Consider the following 19,108-nt stretch of genomic DNA (forward strand, 5'->3'; position numbering starts at 1 on the left):
TATAAGCCCTATTTCGTAGTCTCAGTTATCCTCTGTCTACCACTACAGAGATGATACCTACGCAGCTCGCTAGTGTAGACACACCCTACTCTGAGAGAAGGAGTCTGTCTGTGTGGGGACACCCTCCCCCTGAACATTAGCTACGTCAGTGGAAGCTCTCTTCCATCGACACGGCTGCGTCTACACTGGGGCTCTGTCGGCACAGTATGACTGATGGGGGGGGGGGTATGTTTTTCACACCCCTGCCCTGATGTGCATAACTATGCCGATGTGCCTGCTCGGCTTCAGGCTCAATTTGCCCTGAGAGGGGAAATGACTTACCCATGGTCACCCAGCAGGCCAGGATCGGAGAAATCATTCCTCCACCCACTAGGTCACACTGCCTCCTCAGAGGCCAGCCACGCAGCAGAGCAGAGCTTCAAGGTGCGTCCAGGCCTGTAGATCTTCTACCCCTTCCTTCCGGCGGAGGAGGACTATTCCTGGTGATGCAGCAACAGCCACGGACTATCCAAAAGGGAAAATTCTCCTTTCCCTCCCCACCACGCACACACCTTGCAGCACCAATGCACTGAGCCCACATGGTCAGGTTTGTGCAGGGGACAGGATCTACCTCAGCTATGAAAGCACAGTGGGTGAATGAGTCATGCTTTTCCAAGCAGCTCGCCCCCAGTGTGTTATTTATTCTCTTCACGCGAGTGGCCATTTTAAAAAACTGGCAGTGCTCATTCTTTGGCATGCCACACTATTGTGCCAGAACAATGCCAGGTGTTATTTGTACAGGGCTTATCTAACAGCCTAGGCCAGCGCCCAGCTCAGAGGAACACGGCCTAGCCCACTAGAGTGAGCCCAGACGGGGTAGATTGAAGAACAGGCGTTATTTAGCGCTCTGGGCCCTTGTGCAGCGAGCAGCAGATCGGAGGGGCTGTAGAAAACCTTGCACATAGCTGTGCACCAGAGTCAGAGCTGGAAAAGGCCGTCTTCATCTCCCAATCTATCCCCACCCGAGGAGGGGAAAGCTGTTTCCTGCCACAGGCGTTCTGGTGCATTTCCTCCTCCCATGTCAAGACCAGAGGGAAGTTCTTCCAACTGCCAAAAACGCTGTTCAACTGAAGGGGGTAAAGAGGATGCTGCTGACAGGTCTCAGTTGTGTTTTCCCATCATGCCTTTCTCCTGAGAAGCTGCAGCACCTGAAAAGCATGTTCCTTCTGCAAATATATTCGGGGGAGGGGAACCCCAATATCCACATCAGAAACTGCAGCGCTTGTCCGGGGAGGTGCTTTTGAGCGCCCATTAATTTTCAGCAAGACACTCAGCGGTCTTCAGGAGGCGCTCAGCTTCTTCCAGGACTGGGCCTGTCATTAACGAGAAGCCATCCACCACGGTGCCAATTTACCCATTGGAGATTGGCAGGGCGCCATGCCGGCTGTGCGCATAGGACACAGGCAGGGAAATAAAAACGAAACCACGTCAAGCATCTTTCAAGGCTGTCATTTCACACGCACAGTTCTGCGCTCGCCGAGTAGATTTTTTTAAAAAAAAAAAATAAATACAACCTGACACTAATTCTAATGGTTTTAATAAATGTTTAATGTCTTGTTAAAGGTCGCCCGCCTACTGTTCTCACTACAGATTTGTATTAATAGCACATGGGCCACTTGGTTTTAACTGTGTTGTTTCATCAGGATTTCAAATGTTTGGCATACGCTTCTCCCAAGTGATGTATTTAAAGAAGAAACACACAATGCACGACATAATAAACTGTCAAGGAGAACAATGGCAAACAGCCAGTTAGCACAACGGCAGGGGAAACATACAGATTAACACAGATACAGGGGGGGAAAATGGACTCTCTAATGCGTGCACCAGAGAGTTAATAAGGCTGTACAGAATCTCACTGAAAACCAGCAATAAATCCAAACTAATCCTGCTTTTAACATCACAGTTTACACAGTGGTTTTAACGCCGTCGTAGCAAGTGTCTGCCAATTCCTGTAACCAACTCATTTTTATAAAAGACTAACACTGGATAGGAATAATAAAATATACCTCAAAACAAAACTCTCCTGCGGGGAGGAGGAGGCTGGATGGATGTTCCTTAATTGGGGGAGGAAGGGGGGGGAGGAGGGAGAGGTTTCCCAGGCATCCGTCGCCAGAATCTCTAGATGAAATTCCAGTTTGCGATGCCCCTGAAGGGTGCAGAGTAATTTATTTTCTGCAAGCCTCCTCTGATGAAGCTAATTTATAACTCTGTCAGCCTGTGCACTCAGGGCATCACCACAGTTGCACCTCCGTCTGTAGGGTGCCGAGTGCAAAGCCCAGGCCCCAATAAAGATGTTTATTTAAGGTCCACCCCAGAAGGTTCCTTCAAGTTGATAGCAGCCTTCAACTTCCTGAAGGGAGGTTCCAAAGAGGATGGAGAAAGGCTGTTCACAGTAGTGACAGGTGGCAGAACAAGGAGCAATGGTCTCAAGTTGTGGTGGGAGGGGTCCAGGTTGGATATTAGGAAAAACTATTTCCCTAGGAGGGTGGTGAAGCACTGGAATAGGTTACCTTGGGAGGTGGTAGAAACTCCATCCCTAGAGGCTTTTAAGTCTTGGCTTGACAAAGCCCTGGCTGGGTTGATTTAGCTGGGATTGGTTGCCTTGGGCAGGGGGCTGGACTTGATGACCTCTTGAGATCTCTTCCAGCTCTAAGTTCCTACCATATTTTACAAACTGAAAGGCCATTTTTTCCCTTCCAGTGACTCACGTGGGCATCTAACAGAGCCCTTGCAGCCAGGGTAGAGAAGCAGAGCTGCTGATTCTCAGACTGGCTTCCTTCCTGTCTGTCCTTCCATGCTCATCACCCAATGGGATTATGTGGAAGAAGGATGGATTCTTTCCGAACTGCTCCCATATGTTGGGATGCAGCTGCTCCTTGTTCTCTTGCCCAGAACGGCTCCAATTTTCTGTACAACAAGCAAGAGCATCAGATAGGTGTCAGTTTGCCCAGCTGGGCTCAAATCGGGAAAGACGACCATTTCCAAAACTACAGCAGGGCCAGAAGAGAAGGGCTGTAACGCAGAGTTTGAAATCAACCCTGCTCTGCTGTACTAGAAACAGAATATCCATCCATCGGACCGTCCCGTGAAGAAGGCGGAGGAAGGAGAAATGACCATTGTGCCCAATTTTGGTCACCGTTGTATTGAAACAGGAAAGGAACCAGAGGCGAATGACAGCTGACCAATGAGCTGGAACGCCATCCATGCAAGCCAAGGAACTGGGTTTGTTTAGTTTGGAAAAGAGGCGATTAAGCAGGGGGATATGATAGTTAAATACTTGAAAGGTTGCCCTAAGAAAGGGCGGGGGGGGGGGATTGTTCTCTCCCCACAATGGGGAGGGACAAGGGGCAGCGGGTTCAAACGACAACACAGCAGTTTTAAGAGGGAAAACTTCCTAATGGTAAGAACAGCAGGAAATGGAACCAACTTCCAGGGGAATTGTGCATCAAGAAGGACAAGACACACTTCAGACTTGCAAAGGCTTGTGCACATGCTTGACTTCACACTCACAACACTCCCATAGGCTTCTGTGGGAGCACTCACACACTCAAAGGGAAGTATGCGTGTACAGTTTTGCCGCACTGGCATCTCACTCACTCTCCTCTGTGTCCGTTTCTCCTCCCGCCCTTTGTCTCTCTCGACTATCTCTACATTATAAGCTTCTTAGAGGAACGACCATCTCTTACTATTTGTATGTAAAGCCCCTAGCACAGGGAAGCCCAGAGGACTTCTCCAACCGCTCATGTAATAGGAATAATAATCAACTAAGTAACAGAGGCCATTTACACAGGTCAAATTAGAACTTAGTTTGGCCACCACTACGGATGTAATAGTATAGTCGATTAACCGATAAGCAAAAGCTTATAGGTTAATGCTATAGACTACACGCACACACACCCCAAATTTTGTGGCAGGCTGGCTAGCAGTCCCGCTCAGTCCTGGCTTGAAACGGGTCCGGGACCTACCCCTGCTGTGGCTCTGCATTTAAAGTGTATTAGAAACCAGCTGGGCAGGCAGCCCCGCTGAGTTCTGGCTTGCACCAGGTTTGGGAGCTCAGACCCACCCGAGACAGGGGCTGCTGCCACTCCATGCTGCTGCCTCTGTATCAGAAGCAGCAGCATAGGGTGACAGGCAGCCGGTCCGTGAGGGGAGCTGGTTTTTAAACTGGCTCCTCTCATGGACCAACTCCCACTTGGCATCCCACACTGCTGCCTCTGATAAAGAGGAAGCCGTACGGAGTGGAAGGAGGATCCTCAGGAGTGAGGCCAGAGTGCACTGGCTGCCAGCCCTGCCCCCCCCCCCCCAGGTACTATAGAATAGTCAACTAATTAATAAGAATTATTGAGGTTACTCGACTATTCAATTAACCAATATTTCACATCCCTCCCTACCACCAAATTGAAACGGTGCTTAAGTTGCTCAATTTCCACGATAAGACCTGCGTACTAGCCCATCAGTAGTAAGACACATGACAAACTACATTTCTTCCCACCGCCTTGCAATTTCCAGATTGTACTGATGATGTAAGACCACAGCAATAAAGCTCATTTGGAGCCTATTAAAGTCAACTGGAGGTTTTCTATATGTAACGCAGACTGGTATAATCGAACCTGCAACCTCTGGAGCTTTGTGCATGAGCTTCTACCTTGCAAGGTAAAAGCCACCAGGCTCAATTAGGGCTGGTAAAGCAGACTCACTATTCTCTCTGTAAGTGATCAGAGTGCCACTCGATGGGACACGGCAGCACAGCTAGAAGGGGAGTAGAATACACAGGAACACCAGAAGACATTGTGTTGGGTCCTTTAAAGAGCCAGGAGAGGGAAGTCTCATTTGCATCTTTCATCCACGCATACGTTTGCACCAGGACTCAAATCCAGCCACAATCTGTACTGCCCTCAAAGCAGCTCACCTCTGGCACCTCCCGTAAATCATCTTCCCACATAATAAATAGCACGGGGCCCTTCCTGAGTTACGGACTTGGGCGCTCACCATGGAGGACCAGGCTTACAGGGCCACTCCTTCAATGCTACAATGACCAGCTTTGATGCTACAGACAAGTGGCTGATTGTGATGCTGTACGAGTGAACAATGTGAGTCTTCCACGTGATGGAAGGACTCGGTCACTCAATAAGAAAAACACGAATGGATTGTGGCATCAGAACACATTCGGAGGGTAAAGTCACAAATACCTAGAATTAAACACAGCTAGAGATTAATAAAGTTTTTCCGAGACACACGCAGCACCCCCCTTTAAACTATTAAGATTGCTCAAGGGCATAAACCAGGAGTGGCCAAACCGTGGCTCACAAGTCACGTGAGGCTCCTTCACAGTTAAAGTGTGGCTCACAATGCCCCCCCCACACACACCCCTCCACCCCATCCTCCACCTACCAGACTGGGGCAGGGTGATTTCAGGATTTGTCATGCAGCAGTGTGTTGGGGTTAGAGGTTTCTGCCCTTTAGGGAAGGGCGTCTTGGGGTTCAGCCCTGCAGAAGATGCCTGCCAGGGTTCGGGGCTTCAATGGGAGAGGGGCTGAAGCCCCGAGCTCTGGTAGGCAAGCACAGCTCTTGAACTTCTGAGGATTATCATATGCGGCTCAGAACATTTGGCCATCCCTGGCATATACCCCCAATGCAACCACTACAAAGCCAGGAAATCCTCCCCTATCCCTTGCCATCGACAAGCACCAGGATTTTGTCTTCTCCACATGATCTTACCCCTGCCACATTTCCCTTCCTCGCCACGCAGAACCCTACAGCCTTTAACATCGACCACACGGAGCAGTTAGAGGTGCATGTTCTAAACGAAGCCGAACCAGTTGTAGGTTGCAATATGTGGGCATGTGTGTAGGGCGGGGGTAGATTTTTGAGCACATTTATGTGTGGAGGCGTGTAGAATAAGGGTATGTCTACACTAGCTCGTTAATTCGAGCTAGGTAGGCAAATGAGGCAACCGAAGTTGCAAATGAAGCCCGTGATTTAAATATCCCGGGCTTTATTTGCATGTTCCGTCCGGTCGCCATTTTGAAATTTCACTAGCCTAAACTCACTGCCGCGTGGCTACACGCAGCAGTGACACGTTAATTCAAACTAAGTCCTCCTCCTCGTGGAATGAGGAGTCACAGTTAATTCGAACTAAGGACGCGTGTAGCCGGGTGGCAGTGAGTTCGGGCTAGTGAAATTTCAAAATGGCGACCGGACGGGAACATGCAAATAAGGCCCGGGATATTTAAATCCCGGGCTTCATTTGCAACTTCGGTTGCCTCATTTGCCTATCTAGCTCAAATTAACGAGCTAGTGTAGACATACCCAAGAGAATTATTGATAGATGTAATGGATTGGGTTTGTGTAAGCTTTTTTTTTTTTAAAGTGAAAATAGTTTGTAATGGTGTTTATCATTTCAGGACTTTGTTCTCTGTAGCAATGTTATTTAGAGAGAGAATGAGGATGTGTGGGTGCTGCTATGTTCTTACAATAGATATTTGCAGTGACAATCAGATCCCCTCTGCCCCTTTTTCTGTTGGAGGAAGAATCCGAAAGGTTAAGGAAAAGTTCTCCTCACCTCCCTCTCATAGGGAACCAGGAAAAAACAAACAAACAAACAAACAAACAAAAAAACCTGTCCCTAAACTCTTTCCTATTTCAAAGACAGAACTCAGCGTCTTTAAAATTAACTCTGTTAAAATTAACATAGCTCGTTATTTCTACTCCTCTATCATCTAGGTCAGGGCTACTCAGCTTTGGAAGTCCCAGGGGCCACAATGATACTCACAGCACATGCAGAGGGCTGCAACTTAATTGTGTGTGTGTGTGTGTGTGTGTGCGTGCGCGCAAATATATGCAAACAGCTTTTTTCACACTGATGGGCATGAATACAAAGATGAAGCCTCGGGTCCGCGGTGCCGGACCCAAACGTGGCCAGTGCATCTCTCAGGTTCTGCCCACAAGGCTAAGAAACGAGCACTTCCCAGAATACCCTGGCACTCCCAGCACCTCCTTCCTGGGGGCTAGAAACACCAACACCCTGTACCCATTTGATCCAGCCAGCCCATCTGCTTGTGTCTTTCAATGCTCACCCTGTCCGGGAGACGCCTCGCCGTTGTGGAGCATGTTCCCAGTGGAGGCCACGTTCAAAGAATCCCACTCAGGGGCCACGTGTTGAGCCCCACATAAATCCAAACTGCTCCGCGGACCGCAAACACAAGGCTCATGAGCCATATGTTGAGTAGCCCCGATCTAGAAGCCCAACACGTGGATTAAGACCCCAATGTACTAGTCACTGCACAACCACAGAACAGAAAGATGGTACCTGTCCAAAAGAAATGATCTGTCAAATATGAACGTCCCTGCTCTCCCAAGTAATCAAGCAGAAACATTATTTTTCTAGGAAGACAGGACCATATCAGACCAGTGGCCAATATAGTCTCTGACAGCAGCTGATACAAGATACTACAGAGAAAGGCACAAGGAACACTGAATATGGTAGTTATGGAATAATCCGCTCATAGGGTAAGTGTCTGCCTAATCTTTGTCTGCTACAGATTGATTTATGCCCTGAAGCAGCAGGCTTGTTAGCCCTTCCAAACATTTTTTTGGGGGTAGGAACAGGTTGTTTCTTTAAATTTTTACTAATGTTGCACCAGCTGTCCTAAACAAGGGCGTTTTCAGAAGAGCCCACACACCCAACACATACTGAGCCTTTAAAAGAAAAAAATCCACCCTAAATGGGAATGGAACACTTTTGCAAATCTGGCCCATGATGCTACCAATTTCACTGGCAAACCCAACTGGACAAAGACCCAGAGGTTAGGGAGGAAGGAAATAAAGGGAGGTTAGTTTTGTCCTTCATGAACTTCTGCAGAAGAGTGTGAAGAGGTTACCGTGAAAACCAAAGAGTGAAAATTGCAGAGGGGTCTTGTAACAGGGGGACACTCACCTCCCATGAGTACCCCTCATTTGGACGAGTGTGTTTGCCTGCACTGCCTCTTTAAAAGCCTTCTGGCTTCTCAGCCCTCCAGCTGCATTCACACCCTTTTCAGGGTACACACCTAACAGGGGCCCATCCAGCTCTCTGCTGGTGTCTCCATGTCTGGGTCTCAGTTTCCCCTCAGTCTCTTTCCCCACTCAGACAGAGTGGCACCTCCAGGGCTTCCCTTCCTGAAGGCACTGTCCTCTGTCAGTCTCACGGTCTGCTCATCTCGAGCTCTGACCCACACTGACTGCTGCTGTCGGCCTCCCTGGTCCCCGATTGGCAAGTTCCTCTAAAGCCTCTCTAGCCTCTTGGAGGATTCATCTATGGCTCTTTCTAGGTCAGGGCCTTGTCCGCCCTGTCACAGGCCTTCATTAAATATTTATTTTATTTAAAAAAAAAAAAAAAAAAAAAAAAAAAAGACGCCCTTCAGTTCCCTCTGGGTTTTTATAAGCATGTGAGTGAAGGGATATTTTCTCCTTATTAGGTTGTGGATCTGGAGAAAATAAAGATAAAAGCAGCCTCACAATTTAAGGCAGAAAGAACCTTGATGAAGGGAGTCCTTTTGAAAGACCATTCCATAGAATCCTAGAACTCTAGGACTGGAAGGGACCTTGCGAGATCATCAAGTCCAGTCCCCGGCCCTGATGGCAGGACCAAGCACCATCTAGATCAGGGTTTCCCCAACCTATGGGTCGGGACCCAAATATAGGTCACCATTACATTTCAAAAGGGTTGTCAAGTGTCTGACCGGGTGGCTCTTCCCTTCCTCCTCCCCCAGTTTTCCAATTGCCTTGGGTCACCAAGTCTTCGTGAATTGTCAAAATGGGTCCCCACCTGGAAAAGGTTGGGAACCGCTGATCTAGATCATCCCTGATAGAGGTCAGTCCAACCCGCTCTTAAATATCTCCAGTGATGGAGATGCCACAACCGCACCACTGTGAATTAGCAAAGGCAGGAGAATGGTGCTTAGTGCCCTGTGGCCTCCTATTCATCTGGCTGAAGTTCATTTTCTTTTTAAAAAGGACAAAGCAGGATTTTAGCCCCAAGCAGAGACAAAACAATAGAATATTAGAAAGTCTGGTCAGTGGCTGCTTGTAGAAATAACTGAAAATCCCACTATGAGGCAGCCAGCGGTCGGAAAGGGGTTTCCAGCAGCAGTAATATAATTACTGAAAGGGGGGGGGGAAATCTTTATTGGTGGAGTTTGTGAGATCCCTTGGAAATCACTGCCCCATCTGGATTTCCTCTTTGAAATATGGCTGCAACAACTCTTGCAAGGGAGAGACTTCCAGCCTTAGGACAACCATGATGTAATGTCTTTGCAAAGTGTAAGCGACACATTTCCCTCGGAGTTTGTGCTTCAGCTAGCTACTTAAGCAAGTAACCCAGCTTCAACCCTGCAGCTGGTCCAACATCAATTAAAGGGACTATTTGCCCAGTCAAAGCTAGGCACATGCATAAGCACCTCCCTGAATGAGAGCCACAATACATAGCTGTGGAGTCATGGAAACCTAGGAGAATTATCCCAATTTTGCAGTCACCGTGTTGGTAAGTCTTAGGGCTCATGGGGATGGAGAGGATCCTACTGTAAGAGATGAGAAAGGAATAGAAGCAAGCGAATCATTGCTCCAACCACACATGAGCTGCTCAAACCTGCTCCTCGTAGGTCATCCAAAAAGCTGTGGCCTACTAGAGGATTCGTTTCCAGTAGTGTCCAGAAGGTACTAGGGTACTGCCAGGTGATCCACATCTACCTGCGTGATTTTCTGAATTACTCCTACAGCCAGATATCAAGAAAGCTCAGCACCCAGTAGGCAGAACTCTTCTGAGTCATCTGGGTCTGACTGCCTGGGAGGAGCCCTTGTGAAAACACTGGCTTTCAGGACGAAGGAAGAGGCGTGCAATCCAAACCAGTGACGTCAATGGGAGATTTGCAGGCTTTGGTGTAGGCCCAAGGTGGTAAAAGGTAGAATCATAGAGCTGGAAGAGACCTCAGAAGGCCATCAAGTCCAGCCCCCTGCCCAAGGCAGGACCAATCCCAACTAAATCAACCCAGCCAGGGCTTTGTCAAGCCGAGACTTAAAAACCTCTAGGGTTGGAGATTCCACCACCTCCCTAGGTAACCCATTCCAGTGCTTCCCCACCCTCCTAGGGAAATAGTTTTTCCTAATATCCAACCTGGACCTCTCCCACCGCAACTTGAGACCATTGCTCCTTGTTCTGCCATCTGTCACTACTGTGAACAGCCTCTCTCCATCCTCTTTGGAACCTCCCTTCAGAAAGTTGAAGGCTGCTCTCAAATCCCCCCTCACTCGTCTCTTCTGCAGACTAAACAAACCCAAATCCCTCAGCCTCTCCTCATAGGTCATGCTCTCCAGCCCCCTAATCATTTTGGTCGCCCTCCGCTGGACCCTCTCCAATGCCTCCACATCCTTTCTGTAGTGGGGGACCCAGAACTGGCCACAATACTCCAGATGTGGCCTCACCAGAGCCGAATAACGGTAGGAACAATCAGACCCTCAGGACATTCTGGAAGATACAGCCCAGACAGCGAACGCATGGATCACGCAGGAACTTGGAATACATTTGTGAGGCTGCCAGCAAACAGAATCAGCCAGGAGGAGCCCATATGTTGGGCAATGTAGACAAAAAAAATCAGAAAAACCCTGTCCATAAATTTCATCTGGCTGTTTATAGTGGGTCCATCATGGTGGTATGTGAAGTCAAGACGGAACGCAGGTCTAGTTCAGCGATAGACAACCTAGCCTAGTGAATGGGCCGCATAAGTGGCCCTCCTTCATCTCAGCGGGCCGCCAGACTGTCATCACCAAAACCATCTCCTGGGATAGAGTACGTGCCTAGAATTTGAGAGCTGTACTGACGGAACCGTAACAGCACTTGGATAGGATGCAGGTGGAGCACATGGCGCTCGCAGTCAGCGTTATGTGTAATCAGCACAAAACTCACTTCACGTGTCCTTGTTTTACATGCGTGTCACTTAGTAACATCGGTAGGGGAAAAAAAGCACATGGACAGACACCATCGGAATCTAGCAACCCTGCACGCACGAAACAGTCAACAAAATGTCTCGTGGGCCACGCCCAGAACCCTGGTAGGCAGCATGGGGCCCAGGGTACAGGCTGCCCCTCACTAGTCTAATTCCTAAGAGCATTTACACTTCAGAGAAGCCTAGGGTTGAAAGAGACCTCAGGAGGCCATCGCGTCCAGCTGGTAAGTCTTAGGGCTCATGGGGATGGAGAGGATCCTACTGTAAGAGATGAGAAAGGAATAGAAGCAAGCGAATCATTGCTCCAACCACACATGAGCTGCTCAAACCTGCTCTTCATAGGCCATCCAAAAAGCTATGACCTCAAAGTAGGGCCAACCCCAACCGCCTGGTAGCAGCACTACTGTTAGCCTGCCCTTCTCCATGGGCTCCAGCTGAACTGCTCGGTGGCCACTGAGAAGAGCTGATGGCCATTCTCCTACAGCTTCCGGCTGGGGATTTCCAAGCACTGGCTTCACTTGGCCCCCAGACTGAGTAGCCAAACTCCCACCGACTTCAGTGAGAGCCCAGCAAGGCCAGCACAGAGAGCTTCTGAAAATCCCATCCCTCCTGGTCTTGACACGGATTACCAATGCAGCTCTTTGTAAGCATGGCCCCCGCACCGCTCCCTTACAATCCTTCGTGATGGACAAGGGAGGTAGTTTTAAAACCCCACCTCTGCGCAGCTCTTCACCTCAAGGCACGTTTCTCAGAAAGCGGGTTAGCAATTGAAAAGGATGCTAATGCACAGAGGTGTTGCAGAAATCTCACCCCCATACCCCCCACACCGGGCCTCCTAGCAATTGCTACGCCACCGCCTTTCTTCCATACCCTGTTTCTAAATGGCAGCATCCTTGGGTATAACCATCCGACTAATGGGTTGAACCTTTCCCGGAAGGAGTCACAGGCACTTGTGTTAGTGGCCTCATTAACTGTGCTAACAGCAACTAGCATTTCTCCAGACCGATAATCATTCTATTTTCAAAAAGAAGAAATAAGAACCATATCTCCACGCACTGTTTGTTTGGATATTGTCGTCCCATAGCAAGGGGGATAAACTCATTTAGACATGGAAAACCTTTGGGTCTGCTTTCCACCAAGTGGTCCATACCTAGCACTAAGATTGGCTCTGTGGACCAAATTCTATACTCAGTTTCATGGTTGTAAATCCATTGGTTTTTTTAGAAGTTACTCCAGATTTTACTCAAAAGTCACAGAGCCCTCTGAATTCAATTGACAAGATTCCCAAAGGAAGTACACTATATTGATAAGAGCCTAAAAAATGTTAGCTATTTCCTGTGGGAACAAGTATATGGGGAGAGAGAGAAAAACCCCATTAGTTGCAAAAATAATTTTTGGAGCATTGGTGTTCAGATTTAAATGAACAGAAACTATATTAACAATGACATTTCATGAGGAATTTGGCTGAGGATTAAATCCAGGAATGATCTTAGACTTGTGTTTTTCAGTGCTGCAAAGCAGGTGGAAGTATGAAATAAAAACGTTTGCCTCATCAGTAGGAACATGAGAACCAAACAATTTGGATCTGGATTCATACTACCATTGTTTAGCACAGCATCAAAGATTTCTTCCCCTTCAAATGCAGAGTACAGCCTGGACAATGCAATTTTTTTAGCTATAAATATTTGGAAGCCCCTGAACTGGACAATTTCCTCAGCCAAACTGAAGTTTCCAAGTCAGTATGGCACTGGGGAAGTTTGCAGAATGAATAGTATTGTCAGAGAGCTCAGATGAGGTGGCAGACTGAGAAAGGGTAAAACTGAATAGTACTTTCTGCCGCAGCTCCTTTTGAAGAGATTTAATTACATACCCTGCATACACAGGATGCGTTCAAAGATAAGCAACTACCTCCAAAAAAGTCTCTAAGTATGAATTCTGTGTGTGTAATCTAACAAAAAGTTTTCACTGGAAGAGCGACTGACACTACACAGTTGTGATGTAACACGTTAGCTTGTTCTATGTACTAGGCAGCAAGCGCAACCCACACACCTAGTAGGTGTGCTTCTCAGCGTGTGGGTTACACACGCATATTCCTTACTAGTCAGAGCAGGGGGCTGAAGTCAGGGCAGGGGGGGGTGCTCAGGGCAGGGGATGGGAGTGCAGGAGTCTGGACAGGGGCAGCTACTGACTGCTCCCTGGAGCCAGCCTGGGGTGGCAGGGGTCGTGCTGCCCAGCCACCAGCTGCTCTCCAGGGTTATTAGGGTGGTGAGGATGCATTTGCTTGCAGCACCCCCCCACACACACACACACGCCCCTCCTCCACAGTGGTCATTCTGGAATATGATTGTCTCTGCTATCACAGCCCTCCCTTTCTGTTTGATGAGAAACAATTGCATTCCACACACATCCCATTGTCCTGGCACAACCAAACCCTGATCTTGCTTTGTGTTCTGATAAGAGGGATCTGCCTCCCAAATTTGGTGGTCTTAGCTCTTACTATTTTGCAGGAATTCTTGAACAAGCAGACTCATACAGACAGACACACACACCCTCTCACACATGTAGTAAACAAGTGGAGGAACACAGACACTTTTGCAGAAGCCCTATCTGGTCTCATACTTATAGACCCATCACTGGACACATGCTTGAGCAGTCCAGAGTTTGTATGGATTCTGGTTAAATCATGGGAGACGGGGTGACAACAGAGCTATTTCAGTGGATGACAGCATGATCCTAGAGACCAGCGGATGGTTCTAGGCTATGGCCCCAGTGGTGCAAGGAGCTGCACATGGGTGACCCTCTGAATTCCTCAAGCTCCACTCATACAGAGTTTACTATTTCTCCCAACCCCTGAGAGGAGTCACTCCTCCCCTGACTCTGGTCTTAGCCAATCAAAGTGAAGACGGGCAGGAGATCCTCTGACCGGGAGGCAGCCCTACCAGGGAAGACAGCAGCAGAGGGGACAAAGAGAAGGCCCAAGAACAGGAACAGGAGCTGGCATCCAAAGGCAATATGAGGATGGTGAGGAGAAGGTGAGAATCCAAGGTACAAGCACTGCATCCACAACTGCATCTAATCTTGGCATCTTGTGGGGAAACTGGTCCAACATTGTGGCCGAGGGCAGCGTGGGCTTTATTTCAATATTCCATGTTTTCCTTTAACCACAGCAGGCTCAAGTAGGGTGACAGATCTTCCAGCCTTGGGATGCACGCTGAATACCCATGAAAATCGCTGTCCTGCACAATCAGGCTACAAGACCCTTCAAATATTAGCAAACTGTACCAACCGGCAAGAGGGCAGGATCCCCATCAATGATTCTACATTGAAGTCCAACTGCAAGGGATAAGGCTTTCTACGGACACAACGAACCCAGAAGTGCTAGCCCCTAGGCAGCCAATGCCCAGCTTTTTACCGCATCTGCTAAGCACAGCATCCTTCCAAGAGTGCTAAACAGAGGCGGATCCTAGCTGGATGGGTGGGGGAGAACCTCTGGTCTAGAGCAAATGGCACTGGCAGGTCTCAGTGCCAGGACAGGGGGCTGTTGGCCCATTGACTTGATATGACAGGACAGGTCCCTCAGAAGGCAAAGGTACAATTCTTACATGCCTCAGTCTCCCCAGACAACAGCCCTGAGTTCTCAGGGACAGCCCCACTGAACAACATTCTGGGACTCAGTCTGCTGCTCACAAGGATGAGTATCACCCCACTGCCGACTTTCCTGCTTTAATCATGAGTACACTGCAGCAGCAGGCTGCCCGTGCTCCCCCCCAGCAAGAAAACAAGACCCTAGAAACAGAACAGCTGACACTGGAGATCAGTACCCTAGTTCCACTAGGAGTCTCAGGTGGGCGGAGCATCCCAGCAGCTCCGGTCATGTGTAAATACACAGGAAAAGCTGGTCTTGGTACCCAGTACCTCTGAGACTTCCCAGCAATACTACCCAGCTAAATTTCACCTGGAAAACCTGGCACCAACTAAAGGCTCAACTCTGCCTCCTGGTGGGAGGCAGCTACCGACAAGCAAGGACTTAGGTAACTTATACATGAAATCAGCCTGTCACGAGTCTCAAGCACGTCTCACCCAGGCCCCTAAGATAGCACAGTAAAGCCCAGACATAACTTTACACACAAGTAGCCTCACCAAAGTCAAGGCATAGTTACCTCACACTTGGTCTTTACAGGATTGAGACCCAAGGAATGAGTGTCTTCGGGAAGGAGAGAAAGAAAAGTAACACGAATAGTAGTTACAACCCCACATAGGCTGTGTCTACACTGGCGCGCTCTTGCACAAAAATATGCTGCCTGTCTACACTGGTCGCATGTTCTTGCGCTAGTAAACTGACGTTCTAATGTATGAACTCAGGGCTTCTCGTCCCAGAACTCTGACGCTCCCGCTCAGGAATAAGCCCTTTTGCGCAACTGTTCTTGTGCAAGAGGCCAGTGTAGACAGGCAACATGAATTTCTTGCGCAAGAAAGCCCTATGGTTAAAATGGCCATCAGAGCTTTCTTGCGCAAGAGAGCGTCTACACTGGCATGGATACTCTTCTGCAAAAGCACATGCCAGTGTAGACACTCTCTTCTGGAAGAGTTTTTGCAGAAGAACTCTTCCGCAAAAGAGTTCTTGCACAAGAAGCTGCCAGTGTAGACATAGCCATAATGTATAGCACTCTTAGCCAGCTTTCTGTGGCAAATTCCTCATTCCCAGTGCTAGTGCACTGTAAGATGAGGCAGCATGCAGGAAACACTGTGGCAGGTTTACATAATTGTTTTTTTTAAATAGAGGTTCTCTTAGCATTAATGCTGAATCAGTAACATAATCCCTACATTACACCTTGCATTACATTTTATATTAATGTCACTTTAATTTGTATTGTCCCTAATAAGGCAATTGTAGATGTCCTCCATAAATGTATCTCAGCCATTATCATGAGCAGACACTGGAAGTTTTGGCAGCTGGATAAGGGGCAACTAGGGCTTTCAGAAACTGGAGAGGAATGGGAGGTGATGTGACACTGTGGGATAAACACATTAGCAGAATGTTTGCTAATGATGCCAGCTCTCTTACTTATTCACTAATGAATCCATCAGTGAAATAAGTAGGAGTGTGCGCACCATTAGGCTTCAGAGTTGGCAATAGGAACAGGACTGCTCATGACTCTCAGAACTACTGTTTCAGGCGCTCAGAAAACTCCTCGAGATAAGGCCACATCATCGGACATGCTGCTCTCGCCTGGAAGGTCTCCTTCCCAACCAGAATGGATCAGGCTCTGAATCATTCTAAAAATGGAAACAGAAGCTGGAGCACAAGCCTGTAGCAAACGGCAAATGCCACGGCAGATTTCACAGAGCTGTGGAGCACGTGGGGCCGAGATGAGTCCAAGAAAGTGTTTCACCCACCTCGACGGCCCAGCAACAACGGGTCAGACTTTGAGATTCTTCGTGTTTAGAGACGTGACATACAATAGCATGTCAGTTCCCCCCAGAGCACTTACACTCCTTCCAATAATAACAGATGAGCTGCATGTAACAGTCATACCTAGAGGCCCCAGCCGAGATCCGAGGCCCCACTGTACAAACATCTGAAGAGGAAGTAGAGCTTATTTTGTAAACAGATGCGGACAGACAAGAGGTGGTGGAGGAAGGAACAGAGAGAAGACAGGACTCCTCTAAGGTCATGCGCCAGGTCTGCAGCAGAGCCAGGAATAGAATCCAGGTCTCCCGACTTACAACCCAGTGCCCTCTCCACCAGCGCGCAACACAGAGCCGCAGTTCCACACCGAATCCTCCTTGCATTCAGTTCCTGGGTCCTCCAGTCGCTCCTGCCTGCCGGCCACAGAGAAAGGCCCCCCTCCTTGCTTCCCGGCTGCAAGTCCACGGCCCACCCCAAAACAACTCGTGCCAGAGCGGGAATTGCTCCGGAGACTTACAAAAGCAGCAAGGGTAACCCCGTGCACGCACGAAGCCAGCTCCTGACCGCTCGGCTGCAGAGCGGCTAAATAAACAGATTCTCGCCATCCCCACGAACAGGAGGGACAAGGGCACAAGCACCCCAACGTGCAACGCTTTCTCCAGCGCCATCCCCAGACACAACTTTCCGCCCTTCCCCATGCAGCAGCCCCAACGGAGCACGACGCTGATGTCACTTGGAAGGGTAAAAGCCTCTTCCGTACTCTGTGTTCGGTGACTGGCGTTGCCAATGCCTGGCGTTTCTAGCCAGGTACGGGGGGCGTTTTAATTTGAACCTGTGCTGCTGCCTTTCACAGCACGGAGAGTGGGAAAATGCCACCCTAAGCTGGCAGGCCAGTCCGTTTTACTTCCTCGCCTGGCACGCACAGCAGCCCCTGCACCCTCCTAGGAGATCCAATCTACCTGGGGCAGGTGATGTCGGGGGCCTTCATGGGACACCCACTTAAAACAAAGAGAGGCCCTGGGCCAAGTGTCAGAGGAAGGGGCCACCCAGGGACAGAGAACCTGGAAATCTTTCTGCCCACGCCCGCCACCTCCCCGCAAAAGGCCCAGATCTGACAGATGCCAACCCGTGTAAGCGCCAGGTGGAAGCAGAAGGGAGCAAAGACAACCCCCCAACAAAACCGATCCAGCAGGAGATGCCCTGTCCCCCTGCGACATCCACGAGGATGGGGTCACTGCGAGCCAAAGTCACTTACCCCCCAGGGGAGGAAGCCGGCGATGCACGGAGCCGGGGCAGCGGCAAGGAGCGAGATCAGCACCCCCCCCCCCCCCCCCCGCCCGCTCACGCACCCATTCCCCGGGCGGTCCCCCCCCCCGCACATTCGAACCCAGCTCACGTGCCTGCTCGATACAATGTAGCCGGCGCCCACGCGGGGGGGGGGGGAGGGAGGCGAAAGTTTCGCCCTTACCGCAGGGCTCCGCCTGGCCCGGCTGCTCCAGCGCGGCTCGCTGCGCTCCTGCCGCCCCGGCGCCGGCTGCGAGGAGCGGAGGCAGCGAGCGAGCGGGGCGAGGGAGGGAGGAGCGCGGGGAGGGCGGGCTCCCTGCCGGCCTGGCGGGGCGGGGGGCGGGCGGGCCGGCCGGGCCCTGCTCCCGGGGGCTGCCGAGGAGGCTCTTTGTTCTGTAATCCCAGTAAGAGTGCCAGCCATTCGCCCCGGCGCTAATCCCAGCCCCGCTCAACAGCCGCCTCCATTGGCTGCCATTTACATACAGGATTAGCCAGCCCGCAGCCCGGCCGGGGGGGCTGGCATGGCCCGGCGCCACGGGGAGGGGCCGGCCCGGGCGCGCACCGGGATGGAGAGGGCAGAGCCGCGGGCAGCGAGCCGCCCTCCCCGCCGCCTGCACACGCGGCCTGAGCCGCCCCACAGGGCAAAGGCGGGGGGGGCGGACAAATCGTGCCCCCCTCCCGCGCCCGCGCCGTACCCCCGGGACACCCAGCCCCTGCTGCAGGGACACGGGGGGGGAGATGATGGAGCAGGGGCACGGGGCGGGGGAGGATGGGCTAGGATGGAGAGAGGCACTGGGGGGGGGGAGGTGATGGAGCAGTGGCATGGGGAGAGGAGGGAGGTGACGGAACACGGGCATTTGGGGGAGGAGAGAGGTGACGGAAGAGGGGCACTGGGAGGAGGAGGGAGGTGACGGAAGAGGGGCACTGGGGGGAGGAGGGAGGTGATGGAAGAGGGGCACTGGGGGGAGGAGGAAGGTGATGGAAGAGGGGCACTGGGGGGAGGAGGGAGGTGACGGAAGAGGGGCACTGGGAGGAGGAGGGAGGTGATGGAAGAGGGGCACTGGGGGGAGGAGGAAGGTGATGGAAGAGGGGCACTGGGGGGAGGAGGGAGGTGACGGAAGAGGGGCACTGGGAGGAGGGAGGTGACGGAAGAGGGGCACTGGGAGGAGGAGGGAGATGACGGAAGAGGGGCACTGGGGGGAGGAGGGAGGTGACGGAAGAGGGGCACTGGGGGGAGGAGGGAGGTGACGGAAGAGGGGCACTGGGAGGAGGAGGGAGATGATGGAAGAGGGGCACTGGGAGGAGGAGGGAGGTGATGGAAGAGGGGCACTGGGGGGAGGAGGGAGGTGATGGAAGAGGGGCACTGGGGGGAGGAGGGAGGTGATGGAAGAGGGGC

The 19,108-nt window shown here is 50.7% G+C and overlaps 1 protein-coding gene across 6 annotated transcripts in view; it reads right to left on the bottom strand.

Annotated features, from left to right (window-relative positions):
• The window catches only part of GTF2IRD1 (GTF2I repeat domain containing 1), a 207,256-nt gene extending 189,108 nt beyond the window's left edge, over window positions 1-18,148 (bottom strand). Inside the window, exon 1 of one of the 6 annotated variants that reach the window (XM_075904297.1) lies at window positions 17,897-18,110. Coding sequence is in view for 1 of the 6 variants with exons in the window: in XM_075904295.1 (XP_075760410.1) it covers window positions 17,897-18,133 (237 nt within the window). In the remaining 5 variants the exon portion in view is untranslated. Of the gene's footprint in view, window positions 1-321; window positions 536-17,683; window positions 17,703-17,896 lie in introns of those variants that run through there. The other 5 variants (XM_075904298.1, XM_075904295.1, XM_075904296.1 and 2 more) reach the window with 5 other exon arrangements.
• Between the last annotated feature and the right edge of the window lie 960 nt (window positions 18,149-19,108).

Source organism: Pelodiscus sinensis, chromosome 21 (genome assembly GCF_049634645.1).
Source record: "Pelodiscus sinensis isolate JC-2024 chromosome 21, ASM4963464v1, whole genome shotgun sequence".
In the NCBI taxonomy this organism is placed as follows: Eukaryota; Metazoa; Chordata; order Testudines; family Trionychidae; genus Pelodiscus; species Pelodiscus sinensis.